We start from the raw sequence: 18,825 nt of genomic DNA, 5'->3' as shown, positions 1-18,825 counted from the left end.
GCTGAACTTTGGCTTAAATTTTAGCAGTTTGACTGGGAAATATTAATTAATTTCTAATAAATCATCCGATTCCTTATATTGTTTCTATTGTGGTATTATAGTGCTATTGTTTGAAGATTTTTTTTTACTATAGCTTTATAATATACAGAATCAGAAATTATCCCACAGCATGTTGAACCCATTGGGTATCACTGACCTTCAAATGTAAGTAGGACATCGTGACTGTATACAAGACAACTCATCAGTTGTGGTATTTACAGATATGATGCTTCAAGAAAACCAGATATAACCATTTTCTCTGGTTAGGAAGCTTTCCCTCTTTTTCTCAGACTCATCTGAGATTAACTCAAATGTTTCATCACCATTGACAAGCATTATTAATTCAGGAGGAGCAAAGTTTTTAAAATATCTCAGAATTGATAATAGGTTTATTATTGTCATACAGACCAAGATATAGTGAATCATTGTTGGCTGGAAGTAATTCAATAATAGAAGAAACAAAATAAGAATTCTGTGCTGCAAGAAAAGGGCAAAAAGTGTTAATTTTAGTGGGACAGGGTTGGAATGATGGTGTAAAGTGTTTGAGAATCATTTTTATTTTAAATACTTCAGTATCTGCCTATGAGGTAAATACAGACAATAGGTAGTTTTGAGCTACAGAATTACTGCTACTAAAGGATTGGGTGGTAATTTAACCCAATCATACTGTTAATATTAACAAATTCTTCAGCTTTTTTTCTCAAATTGTATTCTTGCAAGAGCCGTTTGACTTGGGCTACCCCACTGTTACATTTACAGATCGAGCGCCTTTCTACAGATCCACTCGATTATACAAAAAAAATCATATGGCTTTTAAAGAATGCATTAGTTTCCAGTCCCTACACCACAGGGCAAGGGTGTATTGCTGAAGCTTCATAAGGTGTGGGTCAGACTACAGTCAAAATATTGCGAGCAATTTTGGGCCATATGAGCAGAATTAAGCATTTCAGCCCATTAAGTCAACTCTGCCATTCTATCATGTCTGATTTAAAACAAATATTAAGGAAGTTCTGGAGAGGGTGTACATGATGTTCACAAGAATTATCCCAAACAAAGGGCATAATACATGAGGATTCTGGGTCTGTACTCAGTGGGGTTCAGAAGGATGAGTGGGGACCACATTGAAATCTACTGAATACTATTAGTGAGGGGATGGAGTGAATGGTAGATCAGGTTTAATTGACCAAATAGAGGAATTTTTCTCCTATATCTTATAGTCTTATGATCATTTGTAGTCTTTCAATTCTAGAGTCTGTCATTCTGACTCATTCCTGGCAGAATCCAACCATTAAATGATGGATTTGAGTTGTCTTGGTTATCCTCAAACTCTAAATGATTGTGGTTGGGTTCAAATTTAACTTTATACCCAACAAAACCTCATTTGGAAGCTGTAGATCTTGGTATCTCTCCTTCCTCTTGAGTCAGAAAGTCCTGGGTTTAAGTAATCCTCCAGCCACATGAGGTCACAGCCCAAGGCAGACTGACAATAGGATCATGACCAGCAAAGTCAATAATCCAATTTCCAGATGATCATGTTTTTCTTCATTACTCAAATGATTTGATCAACAATGTTTAATTTTTTTTTTGGAGGGAGTGGATTTGCTTTTGATAGATTATTTTGGTTGTTGCTTCTTGCTAAGATCTTTGATTCACTTGTGCTGATCATTATTTTGTAAACACTATCCGTGCTAGTAACTTTCCTGCCATTCACAATACATGCTTAGAAGATGTCAATCCAGAATGCATTAGACAATGTTGGCTAAGAAAATCATTAACCATTTTATGGATAAGTACATGGATGAGAAGGGTATGGAGGGCTGGTTGATGTGACTAAGCAGAATAAATGTTTAGCATGGACTACATGGACCAAAGGGTCTGTTTCTGTGCTGTAGTGCTTTATGCCTATAACTTTAGCGAGGAATCAATGTACTCTTCAGTAAAGACTGAATTGTCTTGCAGTTGGATGTACTGTATCACTGGTCATTAGTATATTGCCATTTGTGGGAGCTAGTGGACAAGCTGACATCCACATTCACCAAGTTATAACAGAGGGTACACTCTGAAAATACACTCACTGTAGAAATCTCCATTTTGTTGTTGAGTTCTCCTTCTGTAGTTTCTTGTAGAAATGCATAAAAAAATTAAAAAAAAACAAATATACACTGAATGGCCACTTTATTAGATACCTCCTATACCTACGTGTTGTGCATTCAGAGGTGCTCTTCTGTATGCCCCTGCTGTAACATGTAGTTATTTGAGTTACCGTTTCCCTCCTGTCAGCTTGAACCATTCTCCTCTGACCACTGTCATTAACAAGGCATCTTTGCCCATAGAACTGCCACTCACTGGATGTCTCTTCTTCTCGCAGCACTCTCTGAATTCTAGAGACTGTTGTGCATGAAAATCCCAGAGGATCAGCAGTTTCCGAGATACTTAAGCCACTTTGTCTGGCACTAATAGTTATCCCATGGTCAAAGTCACATTTCATCCCCATTCTGTTGTTTAGTCTGCATAACAAATGAGCCTCCTTACAAGGTCTGCATATTTTTGTACACTGAGTTGCTGCCTCATTATTGGCTGATTAGATATTTGCATTCATGAGCAGGTGGACAGGTGTCCCCATTTAAGTATCAACTGAGTGTGTATTACCATTTGCGGGAGCTGGCACAAGAACTGACAGGCCACGTTTGCCAAGACGTAGCAGCGGCTACACTGCAAATGTATTTTGTTGATCTTAAATTACTTTGGCAAGTTAGATGCTGTGAAAACAGCTGTACAAATAAAAGCCTTTCTTTTACGTTGGCTTGTGCAATGGGAACAGGGTATGGATGCTCAGCAGAAGGTTTTTTAAACTGTGCTGAGTCATGACAGCATCAACCTGGCTTTCCAAATGTGCAGGAAGCCAATATTAGGTTGAGCAACCTCGAATTTCTCAGTTTCTAGATGATTGCACATCACCCAAAAGCTGAACCATCTCTGCAACCTGTGTTCTCGTGGCTGCTGCTGTCATTTTTCTTCCCCAATATTTTATCAATTAAATTTGTTTGAACCATGAGTTCCTATGCTGATGTTTTTTCCTTTATAACTTTCACGTATTGGGAGAAATGGTGTTCTATGATTTAAGCTTGCAAACACTTAATGCATGCGTAATGAAATTTTTTCTGCCTCCAATTTAATGGAGATCTTAACTTGATTATTTTAAAGCCATTAAGATAGAAGGCAAAAAGGTTTCAGACAAGTACATTAAGTATTTATGGAGTAGAAGCAAAGAACATGATTTCACATTGTCTGTTATCTGGCTATCTCTGTTCCTTAGTTTTTTTTTCTTTCTTGTAGCTTCACTTGCCCCATCATTGAAATGTTCCCACAACCAATGGACTCACTTTCAAGCACTCTTCATCTCATGCTCTCAATATTTTTTGCTTAGTTAGTTACTGCCTGTTATGCTCCTGGCATTTTGGGCAGCAACTGTTTCTTAACAAGTTTTTTTGACCGGTTAGGGTTGTTGGCCCTGAGTTGAACCCCCGATCCTGGAGGACCAGTGGACCACTCTTATACTGGCTTCCACCCTTTGACTTGTTTGGCATGGGTGACCCTACAAGGAGTCAAAGCTCAAGGACCTTGAGGTGAAGAAGGCGAATGCAATGTTGGCATTCATTTCTAGAGGAATAGAGTGTAGGAACAGGGATGTGATGTTGAGGCTCTATAAGGCGCTGGTAAGACACTTGGAGTACTGTGGGCAGTTTTGGGCTCCTTATTTAAGAAAGGATGTGCTGACGTTGGAGAGGGTACAGAGAAGATTCACTAGAATGATTCCGGGAATGAGAGGGTTAACATATGAGGAACATTTGTCCGCTCTTGGACTGTACTCCTTGGAGTTTAGAAGAATGAGGGGGGACCTCATAGAAACATTTTGAATGTTGAAAGGCATGGACAGAGTGGATGTGGCAAAGTAGTTTCCCATGATGGGGGAGTCTAGTACGAGAGGGCATGACTTAAGGATTGAAGGGCGCCTATTCAGAACAGAGATGCAAAGAAACTTTTTTAGTCAGAGGGTGGTGAATCTATGGAATTTGTTGCCATGGGCTGCAGTGGAGGCCAAGTCATTGGGTGTATTTAAGGCAGAGATTGATAGGTATCTGAGTAGCCAGGGCATCAAAGGTTATGGTGAGAAGACGGGAGAGTGGGACTAAATGGGAGAATGGATCAGCTCATGATAAAATGGCGGAGCAGACTCAATGGGCCGAATGGTCGACTTCTGCTCCTTTGTCTTATGGTCTTATGGACCTGACTCCAGCCAACATAGTTGTCAATGATGCATGCAAGTCTCCAAAAGCCTATGACAAGTTTGTGGCCCTCTTGGAGGATTTATTGTTTGTATTATTATTATTATTATTATTATTATTATTATTATTTCTTCTTTTTGTATTTGCATGGCATGTTGTCTTCAGCACTCTAGCTGGATGCCTTGGTTGTGCTGTCTTTCATTGATTCTGTTGTGGTTATTATTTCTATAGATTTATTGAGTATGCCCACAAGAAAATGAATCGCAGGGTTATATATGGTGACATATACGTACTTTGATAATTTGAAAATTTACTTTAAAAATGTTCTTGGTACTTTGTAATGGTGAGATATTTTCAAAATATTTTCTGAGTTATCACCAACAAGGCCAGCTTCTGCTGTCTATCGTGGACCCTGTGTTCAATAGCTTCCTACACCTTCTCGAGAGGCATCTGGGAGTCAATCATATGAGCATGCCTGAGGCCAAATATATGCCATGGTAAGGGCAACAAATTTTCCATCCTGAAAGATATTAGTGAACCAGATGTGACTTCCCAATAAGCTAACTGAATCAATGTGCAAAAGACGACAAAGCGTGCAAGTACAAAAAAAATAGATAAATAGTAAATAAATAACACTGAGAACATGAGTTGTAGAGTCCTTGAAAGTGAATCCAAAGGTTATTGAATCAGTTCAGTGTTGAGGTGGGTGAAGTTATCCACGCTGGTGGAGCTTGATGGTTGTAAGGTAATAACTTTAAACTTGATAAAAGGGTCTCGGCCTGAAACGTCGACTGCGCCTCTTCCTATAGATGCTGCCTGGCCTGCTGCGTTCACCAGCAACTTTGATGTGTGTTGCTTGAATTTCCAGCATCTGCAGAATTCCTGTTGTTTGCGTTAAAATTCCTGCTATTCTAGGTCTGATGAAAGGTCATTGAACTAAAACATTCACTCTTGTTCTTTCTCTTCTTACTGCCTGACCCACTGAGTTCTAAATGTCTTCATATCAGATACTCTAATTTACTTTTGTATTCCTAGTTAACGCATGGCTTCTTCTCTCTATCTCCCCCTTCAAATCGTCACCTAAGTTGAAATCCTCATTCTTGCTGCCACACCTTTCTACCCTATTCCCTCTTAAGAGCACTACAACATCTACTTGCTCTTTACTTCTTCACATTACCTGATCCTCATGAGTAGGAAGGAGCTCGAACACCATCCGACTCCAATTTACCTGGGCGTGACACTGGATAGGACGCTCTCATTTGCCACCCACATCCAAAAACTCCGAGGGAAAGTTGGCTCTCGCAATTCTCTATAGAAAAAAATTAGCAAAGCACGAAATGGGGAGCTAATGCTCACATACTTTGATCAACTGCCCTAGCGCTCTGCTATGCACCTGCAGAATACTGTGCACCTGTGTGGGGCAGATCAGCCCATGCGAAGAAAATAGACCTGTTTCTCAACGAAGCCTGCCGAATAATCACGGGCACACTGTGCCCCACACCCACTAATATCATTTACAGACTTGTAGGCATTGCTCCCCCAGAGATCCAAAGACACACTAAAACAAAATTGAAAAAGGTAAACAGAACTCGGATCCATGGCATCCACTCCATCATCGTGTGCCAGTTTCCAACCGCCTAAGATCGAGGAAAAGCTTTGCTACAGTGGAGGAATTACCGCATGGAACATCCCCCCAAACATACAGGATTGACCTCTGGTAACAAACAGAAGCCAGAACCCCACCAAACAATACAGTGCAAGACCCCACAGAAATGTTACCAGACGGGGCACTGCTTGACAGACGGAAGTGGTGCACTCTCAACGGAGCGAGAGCGGGAGCTTGTAGGACGGGAGACAATATGGTGAAGTGGGGTTTAAAGACCAGCGGATCCTGTGAGTGTGGCGAAAGGGTGCAGAACATTGAACAGTTCTGCGCAACTGCCCACTCTCACCTGATTTAGCTGACACTGACCTGCTCAACATCAACCAAACAACACTAGAGTGGCTGGCTGTCTGGTTTGACAAACTATGATGATGATGAGCTTACCTAAGATTCTGGTTCCAGCTACATCTAAGTTTTCACTGTTTGCTGTAAAAGCCACAACATATTAAATATATGGACAGTTTTATCTATCACAGTTATTTTTCTCTAGTAGAATTCTCTTATCCTGACACATTAGTTATTTCAAGGGAGGTGACTTTAAATGACTTTGCTCGACAGTTACTACAAATAAAATGAGGTCACATTCAAAGACAGTTGCACCATACAGTTTACACCTGTACCAATCATAATAGAGGCCTCCTGGGGCCAACATGACCAACAAGATATATATATAGATGTGTGCTATTTATAAACTACTCATGACACTGCCTGTAGCTCATTCTTGACTTTGCGGCTTGTGTTTTATCATCAAATCAGGTAACATCAATTTGGATATGACAGAGCTGTAGTTAACTTACTAGAATAGCAAACTGAATGATGGAACTATTATCTGGAGATACAAGTTTGAATCCCACCAGGGAAGCCACTGAATTTAAATTCAAAGAATTAAATAAAGCTGGATTAAATTGCTAATTTTAGCAAAGGTGATCTTGAAGTTGTTTCGTTGTCCCCATACAGTTCACACAAATATCCTTCAGGAAAGGAACTATGTACTCAGTGTCCATTTTACTTGATACCTTCTGGACCTAAAAAGGAAAGGCCACTGAGTGTATGCTCATGGTCTTCTGCTACTGACTGTAGCACATTCACTTCAAGGTTCAACATGTTGTGTATTCAGAGATACTCTTCTGCATACCACTATTGTAATACATGGTTATTTGAGTTACTGTCGCCTTCCTGTCAGCTTTAACCAGTTTAGCCTTTCTCCTCAGACCGCTCTTAGTAATGAGGTGTTTTTGCTCACAGAACTGCTGCTCACTGAATGCTTTCAGTTTCTTGCATCATCCTTTGTAAACTCTAGAGATTGTTGTGCACAAAAATCCCAGGAGATCAGCAGTTTCTGAGATACTCGAACTCTTCCATCTGGCACCAGCAATCATTCCACGGTCAAAGTCATTTAGATCACATTTCTTCCCCATTCTGATGTTCAGTCTGAACAACAATTGAAACTCTTGACCATATCTGCATCCATTTATGCATTGAGTTGCATGATTGGATAATTAGATATTTGTATTAACAAGAAAGTGTACAGGTATACCTAATGAAATGTCCACTGAGTATATGTTTTAATGTCTCGACTCAGCTTCATCACGTTCCTAATTACTAAGCTCTTGGCACTTAACCAATGCCTTCTGAACACAGTGGCTGTTACAGTTTTCATCATCAGCACCACTGCTTTGGGTGTTTAGTAGGCCAGTAAACATGGTGAGCGTCTATATGAATATATAGATCATACAACATCTGAGAGGCCAGGAGCTCCTTTTGAATGCACACTATTCCAGGTATCCATTTGAAATCTGCTTTGAAGAATTTCCCTTTGAGTCAGTGGTTGTTGGTTACAGGCCCACATTGGAGACTTGAGAACAAAGATCATGGCTGACACTCCTGTGATGTAATCACAGACTATTGGTTGTGTCTTTCAAATGAGTTTATATCACACTATATCCAAGAAGATGAGAGGAATTCTCTCCATTATCCTGACCAACATTTATCTCTGATCATATCACCACTACAAATTATTGAGACATTATACCGGTAGATATTGTGACAGATTGACTGTTTTGGTTCCAATTATTAGTTATAAAACTGCTAAATAAATACAAGTACCTTTTCTAGGTTTTATGAACTGAAATTGTTACTTGTCCTGATTTAAGATTCCATTTTCCTTCTTCATAAAATTGCCTTAATTTTATTCCCTTTATCACTGAATACTTCAAATCATCTGTTCCTAATAAGAGGGAGATGTAGGATTTGTGCCATTAGGGAGGTGTAGAGCCAGATATTGTCAAAGAATTAATGGGCAAGCGACGTAACTTGGGACAGTGTTGTAAATGAAGAAATCGCAGTTGTGAATGATGGGTGCTTAAGAATATATTTGACATTACTGCTCAGGGAGGGAAAGAAAAGCTGTCCTCAACAGTAGTCCATCTTGACTGTCTGCCAAGTTAAACTAAAATTATAGATGAGCCAGAATATTCCGCAATTGTACAGGAAGAATATTGAAACCATCTTCTTTACATTCTTGAAAAGATTACACTTTTTTCCATTTTATTTTCCCTTTTATTTCTCGTCGCCTCCCCCATGTACAATTTGAGACTAGCTTGAGTATCAATAGTTAAATGGTACAATTCACTAGGGTCATGTCCTGTACACACATTTCAGCACCCTCAAGTACTTTTACCTCATTCTGATCACTATGCTACTCCTTTGTGCCTCCAAATTCAACCCCTACTCTTAATTTTAATGGCCCTTCTCAAAATGTCTTTAGAAGTACTGTATGTTCAACCATTCGGCCCATCTTTGCCTGCATATATTCATTTTGTATAACCCAATTCTTATCCCAGTTTACAAATAGTTGAACCACTGATACCACTTCAAATCCATTCTAACAAGTTTGACCCTATCATTCTTACCTCCATTGGATCTTTTCTCTTCTATTCCAGTCTGACTGTGTGGTGGATCTCAGCCACATTGTGACTTTCCCCTCAGATCCTTCACTCTTCTCCCTCTCCACAGTGCATTGACAAACTCAACTGACTTTTATTTTTAAAATACTTTATAAAAGTTGGCATATCTTTAGAATCTTTTTCCCCATGTCCACTCACTGGCTACTTTATTAGGTACGTTCTGTACCTAATAAAGTGGCCATTGAGTGTATGTTTGTCTTCCTCTGCATCTGTAGCCTATCCACTTCAATGTTTGAAATCGTATGCATTTAGAAATGCTCTTCTGCACAACAGTGTTGTAATATGTGGTTATTTGAGTTATTGTCACCATTCTGTCAGCTTGAACCAGTCTGGCCATTCTCCTCTGACCGCTAAGGTGTTTTTGCCCACAGCACTGCCACTTGCTGGATTTTGTTTTTGTTTTTCACACCATTCTCTGTGAACGTTAGAACCAATTGTGCATTAAAATCCCAGAAGATCAGCAGTTGCTGAGATACTCAAAGCACCCCATTTGGTACCAACAACCATTCCATAGTCAAAGTCACCTAGCTCACATTTATTCCCCCATTCTGATGTTTGGTCTGAAAAATAATTGAACCCCTTGACCATGTCTGCATGCTTTTACACATTAAGTTGCTGCCACATAATTGACTAATTAGATATTTGCATTAATGAGCAGCTGTACAAGTGTACCTAATAAAGTTGTAGTAGAGATATTTCAATAAAACAAAGGGTTGCTTGCAGACCCCAGCATTAGACGCCACTTAATGTAGGCTGGCAATCAATACTCTAGCTGCAGAGCTGAGCATTAAACTGGACCAGATAGTATTTTCTTGCTATGAAAAGCAGGTAGATCTCCTTAAATTGCTCTAATTACTTTTTCCTAAAACAGAATTTGCGCTAGTGAAACTTGAAAAGCTCAGCACTACTGAGTAAGGTTTTTTTTATTTCCAGAAGCAGAGAGCCATCCTGTGGCAACCAATGGGTATGACACAAGTTTTCAGACAAAGAAAATCTCAGGCTATGCATCATTCTGACTGACAAATACTTCAACCTCTGTATTGACAAAGCAAATATCAGCATTCCTTTGCTAATAGCACTGATGCAGAAACACTTAAGGTTTAATTTGTCGTATTGGATTTCACCTTAAAATCACTATTTCAAATTATATAGAAACGAGTTGTTGGTTGTAACTGGAAAAATTAATTAACAAAGATGAGCTAATTTGGATTTTATCTCAGAATTAATCTTGGTTACTGTTGTTTCTATTGCAGTAATTGAGAATAGATATAAACACGAGTAAAACAAAGAAATATATTTATCAATATATATTTTCAATTACTTTCTCTGCGTAGAGACTAACATTCAGACGGTGGAAAGAACAAAGCGCTATAAACAACCCTAGTTACATTATATGGTGGTTTCACACTTTAGAATTAATTATGTTTTATTACTTAATATTTGTCTCCTAACGTAAGATTAAATGTTTAAAATGACCAGTCTATTGTAATGACCACAATTCTGTCATAACCTGGCATAATGGCAAAGTACTTTGTAGTCTTGATGAATATGGTTTAAATGTTATTTTATTGAGACCACATTGAATCCCACCAGAACTCTTAGAAACCATTATTAATTACCTCATGGTGTAGAGCAGCGTTCCATCCTCCACCAGCCTGAGTAACTTGTTCGGTGTGGTCATGTTGTGAGCGATGGATTTCTTGCCATTGTGGAAGAAAGTGTCGGGTGTCCAAATCTTACTGGCCAGCATGTTATTCAGAGACAGTCGATGCATCGGTCCTTTAAACTTCAGTCGCTCGTCCTTCCAACTTTGACGGAAGAACACATCGATTGTGTACTCCTGTTGGATCATACGAAATGATGGCTATTGGAAATGTCAAACGCACGCTCGAAGGCGCGAGAATCCCACCTTATTGTGACCTACCATTTCAGTGTCCGAGACGGGACCAAAGCTTGTAACGTAGATATCAGTTTTCACTTCGGTTATTCTTTCTACAAAATGCCAAAACATAGAGTAAGGTTTTGTTGGTGTATTCACCCATACATTTCATGTTCTTTCGCCATCTATAGCTACCAATGGCAACGGACTTCACAGATTGTGCAACACAGGAGATCACGGTGACCTGTTGTGCTTGCTTCCTCTATTCGATGGAACGACCCAATTAATCCCAATGAGACCACGACAATTAGCTTATTTAAACAAAAAACCCTAGCATCCCCCTATCCGGATTTCCTTTGACATTCAAGTCTGCACCTATCTTTTCTCGTGATGCGCCGAAAATTGGTGGCTGATATCTGACCGCTCTCCTCAGGACACGAGTTGATCGGTTTTGCAGAGGTCAGCTAGTGTGATAAGAATGAAGAAAACCCACCTCCCAAACCAGGTCTGAGTCTGTTATCATATCCATCCAGCAGACTGTCCAATATGCGAGTGAAGATAGTGATATTGTCGTTGCTGTGTTGATCAATCACCGGAGCGACGCTCTGCGAAAAACTGTGAAACAGGTAAAGGTTAACCTTATTCCCTTCGAGTAAATTTAATAAACTCGTGACCTTTACTAGAGTTCGCAGTTTGATAAGTGAGGTATATCATATCTCTTGATTAATGCACTATGCTGAACCCGCCTCTCTAAAACTAACTTTTTTTTGACGCCACTGGTTTTCGCAAATTGACTTAGGCGGAACATGATTTAGGTCACAGTACAATAATTTAAAAATCAAACCTTACTTGCGATACTATTCTCATGCCAGGGCAGCAAATTGGACCTTTTAGCCCTTTCCCGTCACCTCATTTAGTTTTAGTATGGACAATTGACTGAAACGGAAACCTAAATAAGATCTCCTTTCGGAAATGCGTGCACTATTTTTAGTTGCTTGGGTTTAGCTGAGCGTTAAATATAGAGCGACCAGCACTCAAGTGCTGACTTCCATCTGGAAGCTAACATGAATGTTAATGGCTGTAGACATGAACGCTTATACCTACTTGCAAAAAAAAGAGGAATTAAACTGAAGGAATCTAACGAGATAGTTCGAAGTCAATTGTCATGTCCTCATGCAATGATTTTTTTTGATCCCTCGCTCGAAGAAGTGCAATAAATTGAACTCTGATGACCCAGGTTAAGTTCATATTAATCACATGCTACAATTATTGAAAGATATGATACTAGGAACCTCTATGCCGCCTCAAAACTTTGCATCCGTTGGGAACTTACCTCTGCCGCCAGGTTAGACTCGCTACAAGGAGCAGCACGGTCATTGTGTACAACCTGCCACCGCCCATGTCCACAGCACCTTGACTTCAGATGATTCCAATCCAGACCAAGGCTTGCTAGCCCTCCCTGAATCCGACAGAGAGGCAGCGTTCAGTATATCTGAGACCAATAAACGCAGTGATTAATGTGATCGTTATAACCCGGGAACAGGCATTGACCAAACAGAATATATCATCTCTTTTTACAGCTCAGCGGCGGCGGAATTTGATTTAAAAGCGCCACGCAGAAATCCCCCGAGTCAGATTACACCAGAAATAAAGCCCATGGTTGGACATTAACTCATTTTTTGACGATTGTAATTTTAAGTACCTTTTCAGTCATGGATGGGTGTAACAAGAGTTGGACCCAATGCAAAGCTTGGTAATGCAAACGAGCAAAAGCCCGGGCAGGTAGCGCCGTTCTTTCAGCAATAGTAGTCATACACAACAAAAGATTTTAGACATCCGAGTCTTTATCCAAATTCTGCAACTAGAATAGAATTCAGGTCAGCAAGATCACCGGGGCGATTTTGTTCCGCAACTCGTGTGTTTGCAGATATTTTATGTACAATGCGTTAGAGAGCAAGACATCGAATGAATATTCAGACCCTTCCAATCACTCAAATAGACCATGCATTCTGATTGTCCTCAACTTGAAATACCTTCAGGCTAGAAGACTGTCACTTTGCGCTATCCTTTCAGCACCACTATGGAGAAAATCAGCCCAGCCTAGGGAGCGGTAGGAAGATGTCCCTCAAGTCTGCACCCTCCCCCTCCTCTCTCAGTGGTCATTCGGCAGGCTCGGTTGTCCACCTTTTCAGCGCGGGGGAGAAAGCTTACTGGAACGGGGCCGGGGCGTGGGGGTTCGGAGAGGAGCCCCCACGAAGTCTCACACTCAGGATCAGCGGCCGCTGCCGACGCTGCCTTCGCCTCCTCCCTGGCTCCTCTCCTGTGCTGGAGGCCGGGTGCGCGCGCGCGCGTCCCCGGTGCGCTCCGGGCTCTCGCCCATGCAGGCTGCGCGCTCTCTGTAGCTTTCACGGTGGCAGAGGAAAAAGTCTTGCTGCCAGAGTGGAGGATGGGTGGGGGCGAGATGGTTGGCAATGGGACAGGGGTTGGCTTCACTGTCCAGTGGGGCGTAGAAGTCCTACCTTGAACATATCTCTGACTGTGAACTGGTAGACTGGAATTTACAGGTCAAAGAGTCTACATAATGCTTCACCTCATGGTTGTTTCGTTCTTGTTAAATGATCTCCCAGACGCGATCTTTAACTGGCAGTGACCTTCCCCGCAGAAGACAATGGACTAATTCACTGTCACTGGAATGAGAAAGAACTACTTCCCCGACTTACAGCAAACAGACAAGTTTTAAACAAACAAGAGCGGGAGTCTGGGAGCGCTCAGCAGGTCAGGTATAGCGTTAGTGAGAAGAAAATGAGAGTTCGGAGAAACATTTATTCTGGTTGTCTGACCTGCGGAGTACTTTCAGAATTCTCCGTTTGTTTCGGATTTGCAATATTCAACGTTTTTACTCCAAGTTCGAGATACAAGCAAAGAGTGGGGACGGCGATCGGGGTGTGAGGGAAAAGTTGAATCGATCTGATTGCTGTGGGTGCATTTTTCTTCTATTTAATAGATTAAGAAGGATTGGGGCAAGTCTTAACAACGTACGAGGAAGGAGATTGTCGTACAAGAGAGAACAGAATCCTGCAATAATTACCAGGATGAGATTTGTTAAATATCATCTGAGGTTCAAGAGGACTCAGTGTGGTCATATTGAAAGTTCAAGGGCAACTTGTAAGAAGACGGCCAGCTTGGGTAATCACCCGTTCCAAAGGGGAATAAGGTCTTCTGAGTGAATAACGCAATGAGTTATATTCAGAATCAGGAGTTAGAGAGGAGTCGAGGTTACAATTGCAGTCAAAGTTAAGGCTGTACAACAAATTAGATATTTGTATTACCATTCATGTAATAGCCACTTGCTTTTTGTCATACCTTATATTAATTGAATTGAATTGACTTGTAGTATTTGAAATTATATCGTTGTGGTGATGGTATGTTCTCAGCTGTAATAAGCTTCAAAAGAAAGACGCAAGAGGCAGTAGGTTGCTGGTTGCTCAGCTTAAAAAAAATCTGTCTGTGCTGTTCTGTGAGTCTTGCTTGGTTTAACATAACGCAGACTGTTTCAGGCTGAAAACAGAGAATAGGCGTGAGAGACAACTACCTACAGTGTGCCGGGCTTGGCTTTTGCACTGGATTTGATTCTACATGGCCTCATTTTATGTGCATGTACACAGCTGAGTGATTTTCTACAAGCAACTCCAAAGAAATGAGCAACAGAAACTAATTCTTCAGCACTTTTGGAGTTTAAACTTTAGGACGGTGCAAGGAGCCTAGAACAGGAAGGACTGAAGTGTATAAGAGGAAGAGAGAGATGTCACTTTAGAACAGAGATGAGGATACATTTCTTTGGCCAGATGGTGATGAAGCTGTGGAATTCATTGTCACAGATAGCTGTAGAGGCCAGCTGATTGGGTAACTTTAAAACAGACATTGATAGGTTCTTGATTAGTAAGGGTGTCAAAGGGTATGGGGAAAAGGCAGGAAAGCAGTTTGAAAGGGATAATAAATCAGACATGATGGAATGGTGGAGAAGACTTGATTGGCCGAATGGCTAATACTGCTCCTACACTATGTCTTATGGTATTATGGAGTTGCACTCTGCTGGAAACCTGATATATTACTGGTGTATTAGTGAACAGACTTGTAAGCATTAGGGTTGCAGTGTACAGTGTGTAATAGCCATATTGACAATTAGCATCAATACTAGTGTCTTTAGTCCAGCATTTTACACATGGGACACAGTCCACATGACTACAGAGATATCTTTGTTATTTTACTCATCAGTCTAGACTCTGCGTGGCAAAATTTAACTGCTTTGGATCAGGAACCGTGAAAATATGTGGCCTGACAATTCAGGTTTGTTCAGTTTTCAGGAAGGTAGGATAAGTTGTTGTATAGTTGCATTTTCTATAAAGTTCTTTGCTGCGATAGGAACTGAATCAAACTATGGGATCATAAACGCAAGAGTTTCTGCAGATGTTGGAAATCTTGAGCAACACACAAAATGCTGAAGGAACTCAGCAAGGGAATAGGGGAATAAACAGTAGATGTTTTGGGCTGAGACACATCATCAGGCTAGTCCTAATAAACAGTCTCAACCAAAATGTTAACTGTTTGTTCCCCTCCATAAATGCTGTCTGATATGCTGAGCCCACTCCAACATTTTGTGTGTATTGCTCAAACTGTGGAATCTGGTGTGGATAACAAGAAAATCACTTTACATATTTTCATCTGTACTTTATGGTAAAAATATCAAATGAATATCTTAAACAGAGGAGAAAGTTAACAAGAAATAATCCATGGTATCTGGGAGGAATGAAGGTGCTATGTGTATTGAGTTTGTTCCACGTTAAAGGAGACTGATGAATTTGACGATTTGTGGGAAAAGCCGATGCAGTTACAATACTCAAAAAGCAAAAAAAAAGCTGAGGATTCAGGAGCGGTGAAATACAACACACATTGCTGGACACATTCAGCAGTTAAAGCAGCATCTGCGGAGAGAGAAACAGAATTAACATTCAGACAAATGATATACGATGAGTTGTCTAAGGCATCAACCTGATATATTACCTCAGATGCTGCTGGGTACTTCTAACATTTTCAGTTTTTATTTCAGATTGCAGTAGATTTTGCAACATATTTAAAATCTTAAGAACATTTAAAATTTTGAATTTGATTTTTATCTTTGGACATACAAATTTAAAAAGAAAGTGGATCTTTATTGTGCAATTTGTGCTGTACTATGCTCCTTTTGCTTAACAAAGATATGGCTTTTTCCATCCTTTGCTGATAATCCTTTAGTGTATTAGTTATGATTAGAGCAATGTCATTTTTTTTACTGATTCACTAATTCATTTTGCTTATACCCTACACTTAATATGGTTTTATGCACAGTGGTCTCTTTATTGCGTACCTCCTGTACCTAATAAAATGACCACTGAGTTTATGTTTGTGGTCTTCTGCTGCTGTAGTCCATCAACTTCAAGGTATGATATGTTGTGCATTCAGAGATGTTCCTCTGCACATCACTGTTGGTAATGCATGTTTATTTGAGCTACTGTCACCTTCCTGTCAGGTTGAACCAGTCTGATCATTCTTCCCTCATTTAGAAAGTATTTTTGTCCTCAGAACTGCCACTCATTGGATTTTTTTTTGTATTTCACACCATTCTCTGTAAATTCTGGGGACTTTTGTGCATGAACACTGAAGGTCAGCAGTTTCTGAGATACTCAAACCACCGCATCTGGAACCAACAAACATTCCACGGTTAACGTCATTTAAATCACATTTCATCCCCATTGTGATGTTTGGTCTGAACAACAAATGAACCTTTTGACTATGTCTGCATGTATTATGTTACTGCCATATGACTGGCTGATTAGATAGTGCATTAAAGAGGGGTGTACAGGTGTACTTAATAAAGTGGGTGTAGCTGATGGTGGCTTCTTTGATTGTTTTGTAGTTAACTCAGAAGTCTTGTAGCTCTGTTCACCTCACTCCCAGAATTATAATAGCATAGAATGGGGCATTTGGCCCATCAAGTCTATGCCAGTTCTCTGTACAGCAAATCTGTCAGCTCCATTCTTCACATGCAAATTTATTTCTTTCAAATATTTGTTTAATTTCTTTTTGATTTCATTTTTCCCACTCTTTTAGACAATTGATTACCATTCACTGCTACCATTCACTAAATACTCTGCCTCACATCTCTTTTATATCTTATGCCAAAAATATAAACATAAATGTTTATCCTCAGTTCCTTGTTCTATCAGACAATGGGAGCAGCACTTTTGTCTATCTTCTATACACCTATTATAAATTCATAAATTATGATCAAATATTTCCTCAAAATCCTTTTCTTTAAGGACAATCTTCTCCAAACTCAAGAGATTCTGTAGCTGCTGGAAATCTTGAGGAACACACACAAACTGCTAGAGGAACTCAGCAGGTCAGACAGAATCTATAGAGGGGAATGAGCAGTTGACATTTTGAGCTGAGACCCTTCATCAGTACTAGAAAGTAAGGGGAAGCCAGAATAGAAAGGTGGGAGGAAGGACAGGAGTATATACTGGCAGGTAATAGGTGAGACCAGGTGAGGGAGATGGTGGGTGGGCGGGTGGAGGTGGTCTACGAATTAAGAAGCCGGAAGATGATGAGTGGAAGAGATGAGGGCTGAAGAAGATGGAATTTAATAGGAGAGAAGAATGGACCATCGGAGAACAGGAATGAAAAGGGGCAACAGAGGGAAGTGATAGGAAGGTGAGGAGAATAGAAGGGGTAAGAGGGGGGTAAGGAAAAGGAATGAGAAAAGAGTGAAGGGGGAAGGAGAGAAATTATTGGTTAGAGAGATCAATATTCTTGCCACAAGGTTGGAGGTTGCCCAGGTAGAATATGAGGTGTTGATCCTCCAATCTGAGAGTGGCCTTATCATAGCAGTCAGGAGGCCATGGACCAACATATCGGAATGGAAATGAGTGTTCACCAGGAAATCCCACCCTCTGTGGTAAAATGATCTAAAATGCTTGACATCCCAATCAGTAATATTATCTTAACCTTTGATTATTTGTCATTATTTGTCAAGCAACACATAAAACAATTTTTATGTAATAGGTTCCAATTTTCAATTAAATCAGAAATCATAGTAAATTTATTATCAAAGTATGTACATGTCACCATATACTGCCCTGAGATTCATTTTCTTGCAAGCATTCACAGTAGAACAAAGACATACAACAGAATCGATGAAAAACTATGCATAAAGTCTGACAATCAATATGCAAAAGAGGACAAACTGTGAAAATGAAAAAATAAATTAATAACAACACACAAATAAATAAATAGTAAATAAATAATACTGAGAACCTGAGCTGTAGAGTTCTCTAAAGTGAGTCCATAGGTTTTGGAATCAGTTCAATGTTGAAGTAAGCAAGATTATACGCACTGGCTCAGGAGCCTGATCATTGAAGTGTAATAACTGTTCCTGAATCCAGTGGTGGGTTTAGGAATCCAGTCTTAGGAATCTAATTCCTAAGACTCCTTTACCTCCTTCCCGATGGTAGCAGTGAGAAGGTAGCCTAGCCTGAATGGTGGGGAGGGTCCTTGATAATGGATGCTTCTTTCTTGTGGCAGCACTCCTTGTAGATTTGGTCAATATTCAGTGCCCAGTAACTGTCTCCATTATGAGGTGTACTTTTCTTCTCTGACTTACATCTGATGGTACAGTTGATAGCAGCCTTGAGGTACACTCTGAATATCAGAGCACAAAAGTTTAGCCCGACACGTCAATTTGGTATTCAGAGACTGGTGTATAGTTGGAGGTCTGCTTTCCTGATGAGACATCAAACCTAGGTTCATCCCACCTGCTGCTTCATCTGGATCTTAAAAGTACAACTGTTCTCTTTCAAGGAACAAAATTAGATTTCCTTGGTGTCCTGGCCAATATACCTACAACCTTCAAACAGCATCAATAAAGCAGATTATCTTGCCATTATCATTTTGGGG

General features: G+C 40.1%; 2 protein-coding genes across 3 annotated transcripts in view; one reads left to right on the top strand and one right to left on the bottom strand.

The window, feature by feature from the left end:
• Nucleotides 1-13,177, bottom strand: part of gabra5 (gamma-aminobutyric acid type A receptor subunit alpha5) — an 86,246-nt gene extending 73,069 nt beyond the window's left edge. The window contains exons 1-6 of one of the 2 annotated variants that reach the window (XM_063052931.1): nt 12,867-13,177; nt 12,536-12,694; nt 12,167-12,325; nt 11,327-11,448; nt 10,879-10,946; nt 10,574-10,794 (exon numbers count right to left, since the gene is read on the bottom strand). In XM_063052931.1, coding sequence (XP_062909001.1) covers nt 10,574-10,794; nt 10,879-10,946; nt 11,327-11,448; nt 12,167-12,234 — 479 coding nt within the window. In that variant the 5' untranslated portion in view covers nt 12,235-12,325; nt 12,536-12,694; nt 12,867-13,177. The remainder of the gene's footprint in view (nt 1-10,573; nt 10,795-10,878; nt 10,947-11,326; nt 11,449-12,166; nt 12,326-12,535; nt 12,695-12,866) is intronic. The other variant, XM_063052932.1, reaches the window with a different exon arrangement.
• Nucleotides 1-18,825, top strand: part of gabrb3 (gamma-aminobutyric acid type A receptor subunit beta3) — a 729,956-nt gene that overhangs the window by 159,784 nt on the left and 551,347 nt on the right. The gene's annotated exons all lie outside the window — the stretch shown is intronic.

The sequence above is a fragment of the Mobula hypostoma genome, chromosome 7 (assembly GCF_963921235.1).
Source record: "Mobula hypostoma chromosome 7, sMobHyp1.1, whole genome shotgun sequence".
NCBI lineage: Eukaryota > Metazoa > Chordata > Chondrichthyes > Myliobatiformes > Myliobatidae > Mobula > Mobula hypostoma.
The sequence above is the reverse complement of the archived record's forward strand: the minus strand, read 5'-3'. Positions and strand labels throughout refer to the sequence as shown.